Raw genomic sequence first — 20,328 nt, 5'->3', positions numbered from 1 at the left:
TTCAAAGATGACTCCGGCTGCTCTGAGGAGAATAGCCTAGAGCAGCGACCAGAGAAAACCAAACAAAAGAGAACAATGGGCAGCGAGATAGGAGTTCTGGAATCCTCAGTGTGCTGCGGGTGATCTTGGGTGCGTCACTTAGCCTCTCTCCTGTGTTATCTGTCTGTCAAATGCCAAGAGTAGGATCTAGGCTATTTACGTCACAGAGACAGGGTAGCCGTCGGTGATTTAAAACAGTACCTTTAAAGGACAAAGGGCTGTACCAAACAAAGGTGGTGGCCTCTTCTTGCCCCTCGGGATATTGGGCAGGTGAAATTCTAGTGATGAAATGGGGTCTGTGTCATAATCACTTGAGTTCGTTTCCTCTGTGAGCAGCATGGCGGCATCCGAGTCTTCCCTCGCACAGAGCCTGGTTAGCTCATTTGGTTAATGAGGCCAAACTCAACTTCAGGGCCAGCCAGATTCTTACCCTCCGTTCCCAGGCCACAGCTTCATCAGACATCCTCTTCACTGGATGTCACCAGTCACACCAGCCCCACCGAACCAGGGGCCACCCCCACCACTGAGGGAGCCCCCGTGCAAGGGAATGAGCGCACCCCCAACCCCTCACCCCCAGGGCTGAAGGTCAGCTTCAAACCAGCTCCACTGCTGAGCGATGGCCTCTTCAGAAGAGGGAGCCTCACCCCAGCTTCTCACAGGGGCCTGTGGGATCCACAGAAACCCCTGGGGAGGGACTGGTGTGTTAGCCGTGTTGTTGCTGCGGCTGCTGTTGTCACTGGATTGGGAAAGAAAGCCTGTGACACATCGAGAAAGATTTCTGTGTTCCTCCAGCCCTGCAGGCTGGATTCCAGCGGAAGGCCATTTTGTGAAACACGTGCACAGAGCAAAAAACAAACAAACAAAAAACCGCAAGAAGCCAGACTCGAGGCACACGTACCCTTTGGGCAATGTGGAGGTGATCTAGGGGCCTCCGCACTGTGTGTGCATTAAATCTCCCTTCGTCCTCAGGGCATTCCTCTGAGGAGATATCATCATCCTCATTTTACAGACTGGGAAACTGGTGTTCAGAGAAAGTGATGGATTTTTTTTTTTAAAGATTTTATTTGTTTATTTGACAGACAGATCACAAGTAGGCAGAGAGGCAGGCAGAGAGAGAGGAAGCAGGCTCCCTGCTGAGCAGAGAGCCCGATGCGGGACTCGATCCCAAGACCCTGAGATCATGACCTGAGCCCAAGGCAGAGGCTTAACCCACCTAGCCACCCAGGTGCCAGAAAGTGATGGATTTGTCCAAGGCCGTCAGGTGGGCTTCGAGCTGTGAGTCAGCCCAGGTCAGCCTGCTTCCAAAGCCTCAAAGCCTCGTGCACCCCAGGCCTTAGGCTTACAGCCCTAGAGTGTTCAGGATACCTCCCCATTCTTCTTTCCTTGAAGGTCAGCACTCCAGACATTCTGGGAACCCCTCAGGCCAGACATGATTGAGGACAAAGTCAGACCTCTTGGGGCTGGTTTGTCATTTACTCCATCAAAATACTCAGTCAGCCAGTGAATATTCATTAGAGGGCTGGGCAAGAGGTCTGGCAGGCAGGCAGGCCAGAGGTGTGCAGATCCAAAAATATTTTGAGAGCAAGACGCAACAACGTCTATGCCCAGAGGAGAGGCCGTGCGGGCCACCGAGGAACGAGCTGACCAGGGGCTAAGAGTAAGTAAGTCAGGGTCAATGAAATGCAGACAGGGGCAAAAGGCTCATGCCATGGCCTCAGCTGTCACTATGGGAAAGCAGGGGGGCCTGACTCCTTCCCTTTCCCAAGCCTGGGGCTCAGGTCCTGCATCTCCCTGGAGCACAGCACAAGGCTGGCCCAGGGCCACTGGGAGTGCCAAGCACAGACCGCATGTCCCATCTCGGGCTAGCCGAGGTGCCCCAGGCACAGACCCTGGCCCCACTGTCCATTTTCCCTATAGAGCCATCCTCTCAGCACTGTCAGCAATTAACTGGCATCGGCGATGACTGGCTGAGTGGTGGAGGCTGCCTGGAGCCTGGATGCAGAAACTGGGCTAGGAAAAGGGATTTCTTCCTATGTTGGGGGGAAGCCCCTGGGGAAAAGGGATTTCAGTAGGAAAGTCTATGTGGGGCCAGTATAGTGCCCTCTAATGAGTGCGATTGGGCCCACGCTCCTCTGGGGTGACAAGGTGACAGGGCGTGGGGCTCAGCTGTTTGGCCTGCTTCGGGACCTCGGGCAGGGAGAGGGCAGAAAAACCTGCCCTTCCTGCCATGTGGGGCTCCCTGCCCCCCTCCCTCCCTCCCTCCCTCCCTCTCTCTCAACGCTGTGTTAAAAATGTAACTAGAGGCTTACCTGGTCCCCACCCATGTATTCAGGGAGAAGGGGAGGGAGGCCAGCAACATAGACCTACCCTAGTGGGTGGGGAGGAGGAAAAGTGGGTCCTCCCTTCCAGAAGTAGGCTCATTTAGCAAAAGCAGAAGAGAGGGGTCTTTACTAACTCTTAAAAAATGTCTCTTAATCTTAAATTGATTTAAAATTATATCACATACTAAGCTTTAAAGGTATGGAATTTATATTAGCATGCAAGATTTAGGTTTTTTAGTCTATTCTGAGACTAGTCTGTCTTGCTAATGCTTTCCCTTTGGAACCCAATAACGGTGTGAGAAACTATGACATTGATAGGACATCAATCATCACATTTCTAAGGTGCTTCGGGGCACTTTGCTGGACCTGACCCTGAGAGTCTGGGAAGTAGGAGCCACTAGTATCCCCGTCTTGCAGATGAGGCTGCTGGGACTCAGAGATGTCGAATGCATCTGTGACCACCTAAGAAGTGGTGACCAGAATCTGGGCTCAGGCTTGAGACTCCAGGCTGACCACTGGGCTCAGCAGCCCCTTCCTATGCACAACCTCTGGGCCAAAGGAGATAAGAGCCATGTTTAATCTGCCTGCTCATCTCAAGCTGCCCCAATCCAGAGCACTGAGCTCACACAGACCAGGTTCAGTCAGATCGGGTCCTTATGCTTATATAGGGCTTTGGACTTTCCCCATTCTGTGGCTTGTTAATGTCTTAACTTGGAAGAAAAATGAATGTAGGAACAGATGGGAGATGGGACATGTTTGTTCCTCATGCCTTCTCTTGAGATCTGTAGGCGAAACCTCTCCAGCATTTGTCGTCCCCGTGCCCAGTCGGCCTGAGTGACCTCAAGCCACAGAAGCTGGCTGGAGGGTCACCTCGCACGCATCTTTCCCACTGGTTCATCAGAAATAGTCCAGGCCAGCCTGTGGAGAGGGACCTGCCCACCTCAGCTCTCTCTTCTGCAGATGCTAATGGAAGTAGCCTCCTTATCTCTGTGATCATCATAGCTGGGAAAAGTGTGGTCATTGAAAGCCTCAAAGTCAGTAGAGAGTTCTAGAGAGAAAAGGTATATTCACTGGGAGAGAGGACTGGGGAGAGAGAAAGGAAAAAGTATAGAGAAGAAGAGAAGCGACAGGCACAGGGAGCAGGTAGGGGGTGGGATTGCCCAGGACAATACATGCAGTAGAAACTTACAGGGCCTGAGGACTCCCTCTGGGGCCACTCTTCACGGTTCTGGTCTTCCTCCATGTTGCTTACACCTAAATATCTCCTGAGCTGGACTGTGGGGAGAGTTTGAGTTGCCTTTGACCCTACTTAACTCTCCCAAGATGCTAAGGCCCCCACAGCTACCCATCTCTACTCCCAGGGCCATGCAGTCAGACCAGCATCCCCTCAAACGTTGGGGCTGTAATAATTGGCTCCTTGTTTAGAGCGAATGTACCCTAGGAGATTCTAGAATGCACGGGAATTTTGCTCTGATGCTCATACCTAGTGTGCAAAATTCTAGTATGCATTGAACATGAAGGTTTTGTAAAATCTGGGCTGAACAAGAAAGATAAACTGTTCTTAAGAAGGGCTGGGCAAAGCTATCTAGAACCCTGAGCCAAGGGCTGCCCTGGTCAAGGATATCCATGCCCCATTCCACATATGCTCCCCGGGTTTGCAGAGAAATACTGACCACTGTATATTGGTGTCATCACTTGCCACAATGGCCACTTAATTATTGGGAGCAAATCATGGTGGGAAAGCTGGAATGTCATGGCTAAAAGATGAGGGTCATGTTCCATTCCTCACCAGCCAGGGGTCGAGGTCATCCTCCAAATGTCCCATACAGATGTTCTAAGTGCTCTACAGAGCCAGAAGGAGCTTTTAGCCTCAGCTGACAATAATAACTAAACCTCCCCCAAGGATCTTCTGTGCTGCTTCTGTATGGCCTGCCTTTTGCTCTGAGAGGGAAAAGAGAGGCTCCAGGCCCTCCTCCCAGACCAGAAGTGCTCTTCTGTCCTTTCTCTGACCAGCAAACTCCAGGTCACCCTATAAGATGCAGCCAAAATCTCACCGTTTCTGCAGACTTTCCCTAACATCTCCCACCTCCAGCCAGGCTGACAGAATCAGTCTCCATTCTGGACTCCCAGAAAAACAGTTTTAAACTTCTTGTGTGCAAGTATTTTGTCTGTTTACAAGTTTGTCTCCAACAGTGGACTGTGTGTTTAGAGGGTCGGGCTGTATTTTTTTTTTCGTCTTTCTAAGCTGAATTTTAACCACATTGATGATCATAAGGGCTGGACATTTGATAAATGTTAAAGAAGGGAAGGATGAAGGAATAAAACTAATTACTTAAAGATCGGGACACATGCAAAGGGGATGAGGCCTCACGTGTAATGAAATTTGATGAGAGGATTTGGAAAGGTACATTTTTGTTTAATTTTTTAAAGATTTTTTAAAAATTTATTTATTTGACAGAGAGAGGGAGAAAGAGAGAGAGAGAAAGCACAAGTAGGCAGAGCAGCAGGGGGAGAGAAGCAGGTTCCCCACTGAGCAGAGAGCCCCAACATAGGGCTCGATCCCAGGACCCAGGGATCATGACCTGGGCTGAAGGCAGAGGCTTAACTGACTACGCCACCCAGGTAGGGAGTGGGATTCCCCAGGTGCCTCTGTGCTTTCTTTTCCTAACAGGTAAAGTTACTGTGGAGTTGTCTATGGGTCTCTCCAGTACTCTTCTAAGTATGGCCTTACTTATGAACCTTGGGCATTGCGAGCTTCACTTTGATACACAGAGAACTCTGGGCTCCCTTCCGTGGTGTCGTCTACTTAGAGCTTTGTCACTAACATGGTTTTATGTCACCAAGCATCTCTCTACCATCAATTACTGTCTGATGAAGGCCCACTTTCATTTCACCTAAAATAGAATACTCAGGAGGGCTAATCTGCTATAACGTAAAGTTAACGATTAAGGTAAGTCCTTGTCTAAAGGCTCTGAAACATTTGTGCCTCCACTTCCCCTGGGGTAGGTCACTGAGCACACTGGTCCCAGCTGGGCTTGTGACCCCCAGCATCTATCACCAGCGCCAGCAATCCTCTGAGGCAGACCAAGAGGAAAGCCTCAGAGTTTAAAATCTTAAGTATTTACAGGCACATTCTCAGAATTGCATCGCTGGTTTTCTTCACAGGGCAAAGACAGAGGTATGCACTCAGAGAAAAATGAAGCATTTTAAATGGGGTTTCTGTGGGGACATATTTCTGGCCTTGGCACCTGGGGAGCTGCATGGGTATGTATGTGTGTGAACACACAGGTGCATTTGGGGCCATGTTAACATGGGCCCCTGATGCTTACCCCTCTCCCCTCTGCTACAGAAGGACCCAGCTACAGTCCCAGAAAGATGCCAACAGGAAAAGCCCTTACACAGCCATAGAAATCATAAAGGGGCAAACTATACCCTCTTTCCTTGTATATTCATGTTTCAAAACCAACTCCTGTAGTATCCAGGTGGCCTAAATGTCATGTAACTATCCCCACGTAACACAGATCCTAAATTTCAGTTGTCTCCTGCTATCTCCGACCATTTCTTTCTTTTTTTTTTTTTTAAGATTTTATTTATTTATTTGACAGACAGAGATTACAAGTAGGCAGAGAGGCAGGCAGAGAGAGAGAGAAGGAAGCAGGCTCCCCACTGAACAGAGAGCCACATGTGGGACTCCATGCCGGGACCATGGGATCATGACGTGAGCTGAAGGCACAGGCTTTAACCCACTGAGCCACCCAGGTGCCCATCTCTGACCATTTCTTGAATCTGCAGGCACTTTGCTGGGGAGACATGCCGATGAGTTGCGGGGCAAGCCGTTTCTTGGTTTATGAGGTTTTTTTCCTTCTATTTTCTTTGTGCTTCTATTAGCCTAGATCTAAAATTTAAGATTCCTCACAGACATTGCTGGGTGCTCCAGGGTCTGCGCCAGGGGTGGTTTCACACTGGCAGGAGAATTTTTCTGGATGAGATCAAGGGACGGTGAGGCGAGAAGATTCTGGAAACCAGCTCTGACCAAGTCAGACTTTAGCCAAGCACCTGCCTCAATAAGATGCCAGAGTGATTAGTTTTCCATGCAGGAAACGGAGGCCCTAAAGACGCAGTTATGTCCTGACCTAAGGAGTCCACAGATGGCCTCACTTCTCTGCCCACTGAGGCTTCTGGGGCAAAGACCACCGCTTAAATCAATGATTCATAGGCAATCCAAACATCAGAGCCTAAAGTCTCTGAGATTCAGCACTCTCATTTTAAAGAACAGGAGACTGAAGGCCAGAGATAGAAAATTAGTTGTCAAGGACTTACCTTTTAAAAAATTTTTTTTTAATTTGAAAGAAAGAGTGGTAGAGTGAGAGAGCATGAGAAGGGGGAGGGTTAGAGGGAGAAGCAGAGCCCCTGCTGAGCAGGGAGCCTGATACAGGACTTGATCCTGGGATTCCAGCATCACGACCCGAGCCAAAGGCAAATTACTTAACTGACTGAGCCACCCAGGTGCCCTGTCAAAGACTTGTTATCTGACTGCAAGTTCCTTGAGAAATGTTGCATGTCTCATTGATCTTGGTATACCAGTGCTGAGCAGGATAGCTGGCATATAGTGAGCCTTCCCCGGAGGCTGATCAAATGACTACTGCATACAGGTGATCGAGTGAATGAATGAATGACTCTATCATGAATGACTCTATCAGCTAAGATTCTTAGCTGCAAGTACAGAAATTATATCCAGCAATTCGAGAAGAAATGATTCCTTTAAAAAGTTCTGGTTATCTCACAAAATCTCGGGAAGGGGAGTAACTGGGGGACCAGGCTCAGAGGTTAAGGCAAACAGGAGTAAAGCCCCACTGGAACCCCGCTGCGGGGTTTGACTATGGCCAAACCAACGACTCGTGGCTGTGGATGCTGATGCTAGAAGTGCTGGCACCGAGATGCTGTCAGCAAGGCGGTAACCGCTTTGTAAGCTGCCTCCTTCCCCCAGATTCAACGAGATTCAAAGTCGGGGAGATGTGTCTGATTCGAAGAACACGAGTCACATGTCCCTACCCAGGGCTCTAGGGAAGCTGAGATGGTCTGCCATTTTTACTTTTTTTTTTTTTTTTTTTAAGGGAACGGCTTTTCTTTAGTAAATCCTTGCTTCATAAGCTGAGTGAGGAGCTCCCCAAACAGAGAAAGATGCTCATGGTAGGATGCTAAGGAGCTAAGGAGAGAGAAGATGTCCATTGCCATGAACAAATGAAGACAATGGAGGTGCAAGATGTAAATACATTGTGCGTTTGACTACCTCTTGCCTCTATTTGCCCCATTTGGTTGACCCTTGCTACAGGATGTCCCTCCCTCTTGCTCCTCAGTCACCCCGTTATTTATTTCTGGGAGTCCCTGGAGCATATTTCACAAGTTCCATCTGTAGCAGCCATTTTTTTCCCTAGCCTTCTACAGCACCGCCTGTGATTCCCATCTCTAAGGCCCTCTCCAAAATGAGGTCGGTACGTTTGCCATTACTTCCTGTGCCCAATTTTTTTCTTTTTTCTAATCACCTCTTGAGGTCCTTCCAATGAGTCACCAGCACTGTGGCTTCTGACATCAGCCACATGCCCAGCCCTGAAAGTGGCCTCAAGACCCCCAAGAGAGTTATGTCGAACAAATGGGATTTGTATGATACAACCAGAAGGCAACACTATTATTTTCTTCCATTAAACTTCTAAGTGGTCTGTTTGATGGATTATTTAGTTCCCACTTCGAATAAAGTCTCAGTGAGGTCCCAAGACTTTTAAAGTCACTCTTCAGTAGTAAAAATAGAAATTCCTTTGCTCATACTAAATAAATGTCGGAGTCTGGTAGATAATGAAAATTCTAAGCTTCACCCCGACTTCAAGCTCTGTCCTCCCCAACTTAGACTTTTCAACCTGGAAGCCTGAGCGGACAGGAGAGACGCTGTCTGTTGCTTGCACCCTAGGATCTTGGCTGATACATGAATGTGTTCACTTATACATCTGCATATCTGTTCAGTCAGCATTTACTGAGTGCCCCTTTTATGCCAGATGTCCTGTTAGACACTGAGGAGCCTAAGATATTTCCCTACCTATCACCTCTACACCTAAACCCTCTACTGGCCTACGCTGGCCCCTCCGGGCTAGGAGAGGGGGAAAATAGGATAGGAAAGCTTGTCTTTCTCTTATCCTTTCTCATTTTCTTCCTCTTCTTCTTCTCCTTCTTTTTACTAGCATGAGTATAATTTCTCTTTGGTTTTCCCTGGCCAAGGCAGCTACTTGCCTCTTCGATACTTTCATGGATTCCTTAGATAGCCTCCTCCAACAGCAACCCTCGTGGTTCTAGAAGGGCCGTCCTCCAGCGGGTCCCTTGTGGGCTTCCTCAGTGTCCACCTCCCATGGTACCTCCATCTCTTTCCGCTGAGACCTTTTGGAACAGGTGCACATGGCAAGATCCTCTTAAGAATCCTCTGTGGGTGTCCTCCTGTGAATTTCACATCTGGTCTGTAAACATCATGTTCTATATTGGACCTTCTGGTTATTGCCCAGATTCCCCTTTGGGAATGAAGGGCTTTTCCCTCCCAGGTGCTGTTGCCTAAGGCCATAGCCCTTGACTGATCAGGGCAGCAGTAGAGAGGCCTGGCCCCTTTACTCCACTTTGGGACAACTCTGAAGAGCCATTCCAGCTTCAGACACCCTGAAGTGTCGGATGAGACTTTACGGAGGCTCTACTTTGCCCTCTGCCCCAGTCCCACTTCTGTCCCTTCCCTCCCCCAGGTGCTGATCCCAAGGGCACTCCCTCATGAACCTGCTGAATGCTAATCCCCCCCACCCTTGTTGGCTTGTTGGGGAACCCAACCTGCAAAATACACCAGTGCCGTGACTAGGTGGGTGAGAGTAAGCCTCAAACCCAGCCCCCCATCCGGCTCCAGCAGCCACATTAGCCAGCCGCTCACCTGGGGGCAGTCTCCCGAGTCCCTCAAAGTAGCAGGGGATGAGCATTGGGCCCTCGTATGGTCTCCAGTAAGCCCCAGTCCCTGGACTTGGAGATGGCTGAATGGCAAATCTTTGTCCACGGTGTGGGGAGGGGAAATTCCATGATGTTGACAAGTCTATCCTAGAAATCCAACTTCTGTTGGATCGGTCTGTACACTCTCTTGAGGTAGGCATTGACTAAAGCACGCAAAACCATTTCAAAAGCTTTTTTGCTAGTTCTGTATTTCGATACTGAGCTAGAGAAAGTCCCGTTTTACCACCCCTTACAGGCCGAAGCCATACGGTAGGAGTGAGGAAGGTGTCTCTGACCCTCGCTTTGTGCCATTCTTAGTTACCAGACTTCAGAGCAGTGCGGCTTGAGGCCGAATGTCATCATTTCTATTGATAGTAGTACCTTCACGTCTGCTTGTGCCCTTTCTGCTCCGAGGTGGGGCTGGCACATCCTCCCTACAGGCCATTCCTCCCACGGAGATCGCACCCACCAGCCTAGCAGAAGAGCCAGTCTGGGCGCGGTGTCTCTGACCCGGAGCAGTCAAGGTGGCTGGGACTCCAGCTTCATCTTCCTCCTTATTCACTCTCTCCACCCTCCCACCCACCACCACCAAATCCTTAACAACCCCGATTGTCCCGAGCATATGATTCTGCTCTCACCTTTTATATTGAAAACATTTTAAGAATATGTAAATGACATATATTAATTTAAAAGTGGTTTGGGAGAGGAAGAAAGGAATCATTACCTACTGATGCTCACTGATTTCAAAAGCCTTAAAAAGAAAGCAAATGTGTGTCTCATAACCTGGGAAATGCAGCCAGTGCACAGCTGGATTGGCTTCTCTTGGAGGGAAGGGAACCACCAGCTCTCTCTCCCTCCGGATTAATTCCTTCCATTCTCCCTGAATCGGCGTAACACGGTGGCCATGGACCACTATTTGTTCACTATTTGTTCAATGACCAAATGATAAACGCACGAGACCTTTCCTGGGCAAAGATTAGTCTCTAAGTCACTGATAATCCAGATGTGGGGAAAGTGTGGCTCTTTAAAACTGGATCCTTCTGCTTAGAAGGCACTAAGAGTTCAAGTAGAAAAAAATGTTCAACACTTTCCTCAATAAGAATCCCAGAATTCTTTTTGAAAGATAGCAAAATCTGGATTTGTAGGGTTAAAAGTCATGTTTAACCATAGATATAAGATATGTTCAGGCTTTGGCTTGAAGCCAAAGGAGTTATCGTAACAGGAGTTATGATTTTCTGGTGATGGAGTTCAGATGAGCATGAGGATAGACTCCTAAAGTCACAATTTAAGAGCTGGTTTTGTTTGGAGGACTAGCAGGCAAATGTTGGGAAGGGGTGACTTCCCTTCCAATCCAATAAATGGCAGGACTAGGGCCTGATGGGTATTACATGAGATAACACACATGCAGGGCCCAGGCTAGTACCATCCGAGAGTGAATGCCCCCTGAAATTTTGCACCCCAGCCCTGACACGTGACAATACATTGAAAGTTGTAAAATGCTGAAGAAATAGCCCAGCCTTCCAAGATCTCCTCTCCTATTAGATCTCACCCATTCCAACCTAATTTCCAGCCGCATCCTGGGTCACACTGTTACTCTAACAGGATTACCGAGCCCTCTATCTTCCACCTGCCCACCGCAGCCCAGGTGCCTGCTTTCTACCAAGTCTATGCGTTAAGTATTATTGGTCTCCCTCTATCCCATTCTTCTAAGGGTATGTGTGCTCTACAGAAGAGAGAGGAAGCTAGAGACCCAGTCTTGCCCCGCATGAAAACAAGTCATATTCTTCTGGGGTCACAGACTGTGTTGCCAAGCTGTCCAGTCTAGGGTTGGGGGACAGGTGGAGAGATTTGCTGGGAGATGGGTAGTTACTCCCATTTTAAGCAGCTTGGCAGTTTTGCCTAGCGATGCCCTCTGCTGCCCCCTGTGGCCAAAAGATCATTGTCTCTAGAGACACCCCTCTAAATCCTGGAATCTATCTCTTTCCGCCATCATCTTTTAAAGCTTTTCTCCTGTAGTGCCCCATGGTATTAAAGAGCAAAATGGGACACTGTAGCCATAGGCCTGTGTTGGGTTTATACTCTCAGCTCTTTCCTGCAGAGGTTTTTGAACTGAATCCTGGAAGAAATCGTCAGAGGTCATTGGGCTGCTCGGCTCTGCTGGGTCCAATCCTTCTATAGAGGGCTTTGGTGAATTTCTCAGACACTGCCCAAATCCCAGACTCTTCAAAGTTACTCACTGGGATTTTTATAATATCCATGCGGTTGTTTATCGGAGCTTGAGGACCTTTCACTTAGAAGGCAAAATCCCAATTAGAAGATGGGCAGGCTGACTGTGGGGAAGAAGCAATATTCATGTGGTAGATGTGTTGAGTGACGCTTTACCTTTCCTCTTTCTTTTAAAATATCAAAAAATCTAATTTCGTAAGCTCAGCACTGCTGAAATACTCTATGTAGGTTGGAGGTATTGCTTTGTGACTTGCAAGCATAGCCCAGGACTCAAACATTTTCTCCTTCCTTGGGCAGTGAACATCCTGAGCACTGGAAGCCGCCAAAGCACCTGTTTCTTCTCCCACTCCAGCACCACGTGAGACAAGTAAGCCTATTGTTGATTAAGGGAGCACTGCGTCCTACCAATCTCTTTATCAAGATAAATGAATGTGTCCACGGGCCCTGGGTGGCTGGAGAAGCCCAGTGAAATCTCTTTTATTTCAGAAACCCACCAGCCTCAAGAAATGGCTCCCTAGAGAGATTTGCAATCTTTGTTGGAATCCCTTGACTGTCAGGCGTGATGTTTGATTTCAAAGTCTGTGTACACAGTGCTCATGGCTCTAGGAAAATAAGAAAATGTGCCTGGTTCCCCAGTTCTCGGCAAGTTTTCCCCTTTTCCTATTCTGTTTTCCAGTGCCTTCCAAAGGCCCTGATATGTAGCCCCACCCCTCCTGGTGTGCAAAGGAAAAATATGTTTACTTTGTATTTTGGTGATAACCCAGACCTATATCAAAAAAAAGTTCTGTTTATGATTTTTCTTGATATTTATTTTTGAATTGTGGTTAAAAAAAAAAAGCTAGCATTAAATTTACCACCCTAACCATTTTTAAGTGTACAGTGCAACAGAGTTGAATACATTCACATTTTGTACAACAGATTCTAGAATTTTTTCATCTTGCACAAGCAAAACTGTAAACCCATTACCTACTAATTTCCATCCCATGCCCCCCACAAACACCTTTCTACTTTGTTCCCGTGAATTTCATTCCCATAGATACATCATAATTGCTGAATCATAAAGTATTTGTCCTTTTGTGGCTGGCTCTTCTCACTTTGCATAAAGTCCTGCAGTTTCATTATGCAGAACATTTATAAAACATGACAAGGCTTATGGGGAAAACATACAGCAAGCCTCTCAGTGTGAGGGCTACCAGTCCTGTGGCCCTTGCTTTCTCTTCTCTTCCACTCACACCCTATGAAACTCTTCTCAAAGCTTGGAAGACTGGGCCTCCCCTGTCCCATCTGAGGTCTGGATCAACACAATGTAGGTAGTAAGTGGGGTGGAATTCTTGGGAGAGCAAATCGATTGGGTCGGGGCAGAGGCACGCGGAGCGTTAAGTGCCCGGGGCCAGCATAGGTGCGCAGCTGAAAATCCCTGAGCTCTAATGGCCTGCCCCCTTAGATCTCTGATCTCTCCACACTCAACACCTGCAGACTTGATGTTCCTAGCGCTTCAATAAAACATTGGAGACACATAAGGCAGGTCTGAGATCCTGTGATTTGAGGACTCACTGTCAATTCTTATCCCCAAATCACACTGGGAAGCCAGACTGACTTGTCCAATTCTCAGTCAGCCCAGGCCCGCGCGGTGGTGGTCAGGCGTTTTCGGAGCAGAGTGCAGCAAGCCTTTGCGCGAAGAGAGGGCCCGTCTGTCCCGCATCCTCATCAAAGCCACACAGTCCAACACGATCCCTCAAGCAAACAGGTGCGGGAAGGGAAGAGCAGATGAAGCCCTGGCTCTATTTCACTGCACTGTTTTCCTCAGACGCAACAGGAGCAGGTGATCGGTTTCCCTGCCTCTTCTTTCGGCTGGCAAAGTCAGCTGCATTCTGAGGGGGAAAAATGCAACGCCTAGGCTCGGAGCGCCGCTGCTGGGTCCTCGGAATTATCCCCAGAGGGCCCGGGGACCAGGCAGCAGAGCGAGGGACGCGGGAGCGGCACTGCGGAACGGCTTTGCTTGCCCTGGCAGGGCACGGGACCCTCGGAGCTCGCGGCCATGCCCTGTCCCAAAGGTACGGCAGAGGTGAAAGGACGCCAAGGTGCAAAGGGGCACTCCCGCTGTCCGCAGCACTCCCGGAGACCGACTGCTCGCGGCCGGTTAGCCCCACTTAGGTTGCGCTTGCCCGGTGCGGAGTCCCACCTTGCCACAAGCCACCCCGCCAAGCTCATAAACAACTTCTGGAACTGCACCGGGAGGAGGCGGGGCGGGCGGGCCGCGGCAGAGCAGAGCGCGGGGGCAGGGGGCGGGCCGGGGTCAGGGCAGAGGCTGCGGCCGCGCCTCCCCATTGGCCGGGACGCAGTGGGCTGCCCGGGCGCGCGGCGCGGCGCGGGCGGGGTGGGCGGGGGCGGGGCCTGTCGGCGCACGCCCGCCCCCGCCCCCTGCGCCCGCGCCCCCCGCGCCCTCCCCCGCCCGGCCACAGGAGTTTTTAAAGTGGGCTGGCGGCCCCGGGAGCCGGACATTTGAGAGCAGTCCGCGACACATCCCGTGCGTTCAACGCAGCGCTATCCTGAGGCGGCTGTACAATCCTCGGCAGTGTCCTGAGACTGTATGGTCACCTCCGCGGTCGCGCCCGCCCGGCCTTGGACTCTTCCAACTCCAGTCGTTGCAGCCACTTCTTATCTTTATTTTTTCGAAAACCCAGAAAAGTGACTTCTCTTCGTGGGAAAAAGGAACTAAGGTCCCGCTCTCGCGGCCCTCTTTTTGGGTTTGACAGCCTCCTCCCACTCCTTTCCCCGACCCCGCCTCCGCGTGCAGGTTCCTCCCCGACACCTTTCTGCACCCTCCTCCCCGCACCTAACCAGCAGCCCGCAAACTTCCACCTGACGGTGCGGGGCGCTCGGGACCTGCGAGCACCTTGGACCTTTAACACCCGCCCGGGCTACAAGGAGTAGGCGAGGGCAACAGCGAAGGCGGCGACTGCAATCCCCACCGGCCGGGGAACTCAGGTGTCTGGCGTCTCAGAGCGCCACGGCGACAATGACAGCTGACAAGGAGAAGAAAAGGTAAGCGGGCGTCTGAGCCGGCCGGGGAGCTGGTCTGAGGGGGATGGCCACGCCGTATGGGGCTGGAGCGACCGAGAGCGTCTAGGAGACGAGTCCGCAGGGGTGTTTGAGGCCGGAGGATCGGTGTGGAGGGCTTTGGCGGGGGGCGGGAGAGCAGGTGCCCCGTCTGCGGACGCGGCGCTTTGGCTTCGCAGTGGAGGGGTCTGTGGCCCGAAGAAGTCGCGAGTCTGCGCGCGCGATGAGGCCAGGAGGCCCAGGGAGATGGCCCTGGAGGTCCGAGGGGCTGTGGCACGCGGAACCTTTCCAGATCGCCGCGGCTCCAGCGCCCCTCACCCCCACCCCCGTCTCCCAACTCATGTGGCCAACGTGTTGAAATGTTTCTGGGTTGACTTGACCCAGGTCAACTTTTAATCTTTTCCGGTTTCGCATGTGGGGCACCATCCACTAGTCTCTTTTCCTTGGGACCCCTTGGGTCCTTCCAAATGAGCTGCTGTAATCGCACTGAGCCGCAAACTGGCCAGGGGCCGGAGACGGAGCGCCTCGTTGGGACGCGCCTCCGCGGAGGGGCCAGGACGCTTACTCCGGGTTTGCAGACCCCATTGAAGCTTGGAGGAACCCCTTTCCAGATCCTGCACCTTGCCTCGGAAGGAGAGTGTGTGGTGGGCCGGGTTGCCTCGCGAGGGCAGATGCGTTGGTGTGCCGGGAGGGAATGGAGACACCGGGTGCCCCCGGCGGGTCCTGGTGTTTCTCTCTCAAGAGGGCAGAGAAGGGCAACCGCGATCTGCTCGTCTGCCCTCGTGAGCCTCTCGGCACTGGGTGAGAGGCAATTACGGCCAACTCTCACTGCCTTCCCGCCCCCTCCCGGCCGCTCCCCGCCGGGTCCACTCCGGCCACGGGTGTGAGTACACCGCGCGGCCACGCAAGCGTGGGTACGGCCTCGCCTCCCGCGATTGTGCGGGAGTGGCCTCCTGGATCCCTACTCCTCTGATCCCGGCCGGGCTGCCCCGGTGGGCTGGCGTTTTCAGCCCCATCCTCGGCGGCGGCTTGGCGGGGCTGGGTTTGGGGGGTGAGGGATGGAATCGAACGCGCAGCCTGTGCCCCGGCGGATCAGCCGCAGTGGTGCGGGGCAGTTTGTGGGGATGAGGGAAACGAGCCGCGAAGGGAGGGGATGATTGGCCCCGAGAGCTTAGTGCCTGGGTTGATTTGTTCTTGTTCGGACTTCCACTGTGGGACCTGTGCCAGAAACCGGGTATCTTCTGGTGGAAAGCGGCGGTTCCCACCTCGGGGCGCGGATAAGGATTTGATAAACTGGAGGGAATCGTGGGCGTTCTGGCCCGGCGCCGGGACCCTCACTCCTGTGTTTCTGGGGGACCCAGCTCCCCTTTCCCGGCCGCACCTCCCCCTCCCGTGCCACTGTGGCGTCCCCGGGCCTGAGACGAGTGAGGGATCCTGGGCCCCAAGGGCCTCGCAGCTCCCCTGGGGGCCTGTGTCATTTGAGGGCGGCAAAGGAAGGAAGAGACCTGAAGATCCCGACACAGTTTGTACAACCAACATAGCCTGCTCATGATGCCGATTATAAAAAGACTGAACAACGAAAACACAAAATTATAGTCAGCTCTTCTGAGCGCGCTTTGGCGAGGAAACTTATGGTACCTTATACAACTTCAATGGCTATCGGTGACTGTCGCAATCGCGGAGGTGGGGACTGATGGCAATCTTGATAGTTGTGTGAAGCCTTAGCTTCTCCCCAGGCTCAGCGCTGGGTCCTTGTGTTCTGTATATTAATCGTCAAAGGAAACTTGGGAGTCGGGAAATAATACTTTTACTTGCTGTAATGCCTCCTTCGTTAGAGATGGAGGGCGCTTCAATAGGAGAAGAAAAGAAATTGGGTAGGAATTACTCTCTGGATGGCCTGGTGAGCCGCCTTAAAGGCCGCTGCGGAGCTGCCCTGGGGAGCTCGTGGTCGCGCCCAGTGTGTCCGCCCCTGGGCAACTTGCTTGGATGTTTGTGTTGCAGACTCTCAGGACAAACGGCATGCCCCTCGCCCTCCAGAGCCCGGTGAAGGGTGGTCCAATGGCTGTTTTGAAATCTGTATTTGCTTTTCGCTTCTGGCTGTTTGTTTGCTGCAGGCCCCTTGCCGGGACCAAGGGGGTAATGAAAGCATGTGAACCCATACATTCAAAGTTAGATGACACGCTGTCTTGTCTTTAGCTTTCCAGAAGTGCCTCACAAGTGCAGTGTGATGCCTGCTGAAGGGGCTCTCGTGACGATGATTCTGCAACATTGGTTCTTAAGATTTGTCCTACTTCTGGTTCCGGGGAGCCGTTTCTTTCCCAAAATTCAAGATGCTCAGAACATTTGCAGTGTTCCTTCTAACAACAGCCCTCAAGAAGTGGGCAGGATTATTTTGTTCCAAAACGTTCATGCCTAGATGGATATGTTAATGTTTAATAATAGAGTTTGCTTTCTATATGTTGGCCGGCAGGCTGGCTGGCTGGCCTCCAAGTGTATTTTGGTGGTAGTGGGCATTCCCACTGATTTCAAACTTGCTAAGTTTGAACACACACCTTTCTGTATCAATCTGTCAGGTGGAAGTGGGGTTTTATTAATTAAGGTTCCTGATTCTGTTAACAGCTAGAGAGTGTCTGGGGCGCCTGTGTAGCTCAGTTGGTTGAACATCGGACTCCTGATTTCAGCTCAGGTCTTGATCTCAGGGTCGTGAGTTCAACCCCAAGCTCGGCAGGCCAGTGGGCTCCATGCTGGGTGTGGAGCCTATTTTAAAAGAGCTAGAAGGTGTCTCGCTTCCTGATGAAACAGTTTCTGAGTCTTTTCCCGGGGAGAGAGGAATTTGGAAGTTCTTAGGTGTGTGGGGATTGGAGAGCGGTTCAGGTAAATGTAAATGAGATCTTTGGATAATCCTGGAGCAAAGTCCACTCCAAAGCCAGACCCAGCTCTGAGCACCTTTCTGGAATGCTTAGATCACTTAATGCAGGGAGGTGGTGGAAAGGGAGTTGGAGACACCTGGACCAGAAGTTTTCCAACTGCTCTCTCTCCTCTTTCCCCTGTCAGTTGGAGTTAGTTGTTCCTCAGCTAAGACAAAACCAAAGCCCATCTTTTCTCAATTCTGACGGGAAAACTATTGCTAGGCAGCTTTTCTCAATTTAAGTATACTTTCCATAAATATTCTGTTGTCATTTGCTATCTCTGTCCACTGCATTACCAGAAATCACCAGAATGCAGGGATGATAAGGAGTTGGCTTAACACATTCTAGGTCCAGGTATTTCTTATTTAATTCATACAGCTTTCACGAAGTTCAGAAAGTATGCTGTGGTCTTGGGTTTTTTTGTTTTTCCTTCCGTGTTGCTGATGGGGAGCTTAACGATCATTTTATCAGGGCCCATGGAAATCATCTAGTTTGAGGGCCAGAGAGATTCAGTGACTTTTCCAGTCACAAGGAAAGTTAGTGCTGGTCAGAATCAGAACCCTGGTTCATTGCTTTCAATTAATTACGTATTTTCCAGTTGTTGACAAAAATAATATCCCCAGGCCTGAAATGCCTCTAAACAGTGAGAATGATTTCCAAAGGATTACGGGGCCCTCTCCCCCACCCCTGCCAAATCACTGAACCTTGTAGAAAGGAGATTTGCTCTTCTAGATAATTATAAAAGACTTCCAAGTTGCAGCAGCAGCGACTCTGTTTGCTTTTTGGAAAATAGGAAGCAGAGTCGGCGCGGGTTCCATTGTCTATAAACTTTGGGAAGTTTGAATTCAGTTGTCTTAGTGCTCTCCCTTTATTTCACTTAGAAAAAAAGTTTACTTATATGTGGACCTCGTTCAACAAAACCAATGCAAGGACTGTTGCACATCAGAGCAGATTGTGAAGGAGAGAACCCCCTGTCAGCAGAGACATTCAAGCAGCTGCTAGACTGATTCCTGTCCTGAGTGAGGTGGCATTTTCTCTAGGAATGAAAACTGTGAGACTCAAAACTATGTAATTCACTTTGAAAGTAAATCAGTCAGTTTGTGTGTGTGTGTGTGTGTATGTGTGTGTGTGTAGGGTGATCCTCAACTCTCTCTAGGAATTTATGGTATAAAATGTTTGCAAGGTAGAAGGAACCAATTAGATAATTCTCAGTGCTCCAGGATTTCAGCCCCATACATTTGAAAATACTTGCTGTCATGACTTAGCTCAAGATTTAGGCTTTTCTCCTTTTCAAGAAATCTGTCCGGTAGCATTTGCTTTTTATGTATTTTCCCCAGTTCTGTCTTATAGCAACATGACTTTTCATTTTAACCTAACGAAGTCTCCCTTTTGCCTGTCTCTGATAGTTGACCACTGATAGTTCCCCTGGTGAGTTTTTTGACAATATTGTGGAGTTAGCAGTGTTTGCTCCCGGAGCCCCCAGTCCCATGATGTCCATTTTCATGATGAAAGGCAGCTCTGCTGTTCACAGACTGATATAAATCAGGAAGACAACAGATGTGTGTTGAACACTTGCTCCTACTCTGGATGAAATGCTAAAGAAGAGCCAAGAAATAGGAGATATGGTGCTTTCAGTTGCTTTGTTTGACTGATGGGGGCAGGAGGACACATAAGGTAGCGTAAATACATAGATAGAGCAACTTACCTGTAACTTTTTTGTTGGGATCAAATCTTTTGAAGGTAAAGATGAGAAGCTCTTGTAGCTCTTTAGGCAGTAATCACACACACAAGCACAAACAGTTATTGAAAAGTATTGTGCATGTTGGTGCGTGGGAGAATTGATCCATAGTTTTCCCTGGAATCATTCAGGGCAGGTGCTGACCACCAGCATAGAGACTGGCTCTGGTAGGTCAGATGTTGGTGGTCAGGATTGGGGGTAATGAGAGTAAAGAAAAGGTGGAGGGTTCAGGAGTGTTCCCTGTTGTGTACTTCCGTATTACGGACAGAAAGGCCTCAAAGATGAGTGTTTGCTGTTCTTTAGAACTTTTGGGTGAGGGGCAGTGGAGGAAGTGTCCAGTCAGGTTCTGGGAGTAAGAGGGATAGAGATTGTGGTCCCTCTGAGGATAACCATGCAGATGGCTGTGACTTCAAGAAGGAGGACTTCTTCAAGAGGGAGGACTTCGGGGTGCCTGGGTGGCTCAGTGGGTTAACGCCTCTGCCTTCGGCTCAGGTCATGATCCCAGGGTCCTGGGATGGAGCCCCGCATTGGGCTCTCTGCTCAGCAGGGAGCCTGCTTCCTCCTCTCTCTCTCTGCCTGCCTCTCTGCCTACTTGTAATTTCTGTCTGTCAAATAAATAAATAAAATCTTTAAAAAAAAAAAAAAGAGGGAGGACTTCAAGAGGGAGTTTCTTAACCTGGGCTTTGTGAGTAGGCTTCAGGGGCTGACCAGTGAGCCTCTGAAATTAGGTGCGAGTATATATATGATGTATATAAAAGCCTTTTAAAAAAAAATTTCCCCTGAGGGAATTCTGCCCAGCTCTCGAAGGTTCTATGATCTGAAAAAGACAAGCCTTTGTTCAATGTCTGATTTGGTGACTGCCTTACATTTCAGGATCTTTCTGTTCAGGTCCCAGATTTCACAGCCAGTGTCTCTCCCTGTCTTGGAGATGGGGGAGGGGTTGGGTGTGTGTGTACCTAGTGAAGATTCTGTGGTGCACCTTAAGCTTAACTGTACCTGGCCGGCCTGCCTACCCACCCACACGGCTGCC

General features: G+C 50.2%; 1 protein-coding gene across 1 annotated transcript in view; it reads left to right on the top strand.

Moving 5' to 3' along the window:
- Positions 1-14,010: 14,010 nt before the first annotated feature.
- EPAS1 (endothelial PAS domain protein 1) overlaps positions 14,011-20,328 on the top strand; it is an 83,307-nt gene continuing 76,989 nt past the window's right edge. The window contains exon 1 of the mRNA XM_045980362.1: positions 14,011-14,636. Within this exon, the coding sequence (XP_045836318.1) occupies positions 14,611-14,636 (26 nt within the window). The 5' untranslated portion in view covers positions 14,011-14,610. The remainder of the gene's footprint in view (positions 14,637-20,328) is intronic.

This window comes from Meles meles, chromosome 16 (genome assembly GCF_922984935.1).
Source record: "Meles meles chromosome 16, mMelMel3.1 paternal haplotype, whole genome shotgun sequence".
NCBI lineage: Eukaryota > Metazoa > Chordata > Mammalia > Carnivora > Mustelidae > Meles > Meles meles.
Note: the sequence above shows the minus strand (reverse complement) of the source record. Positions and strands in the feature narration are given on the sequence as shown.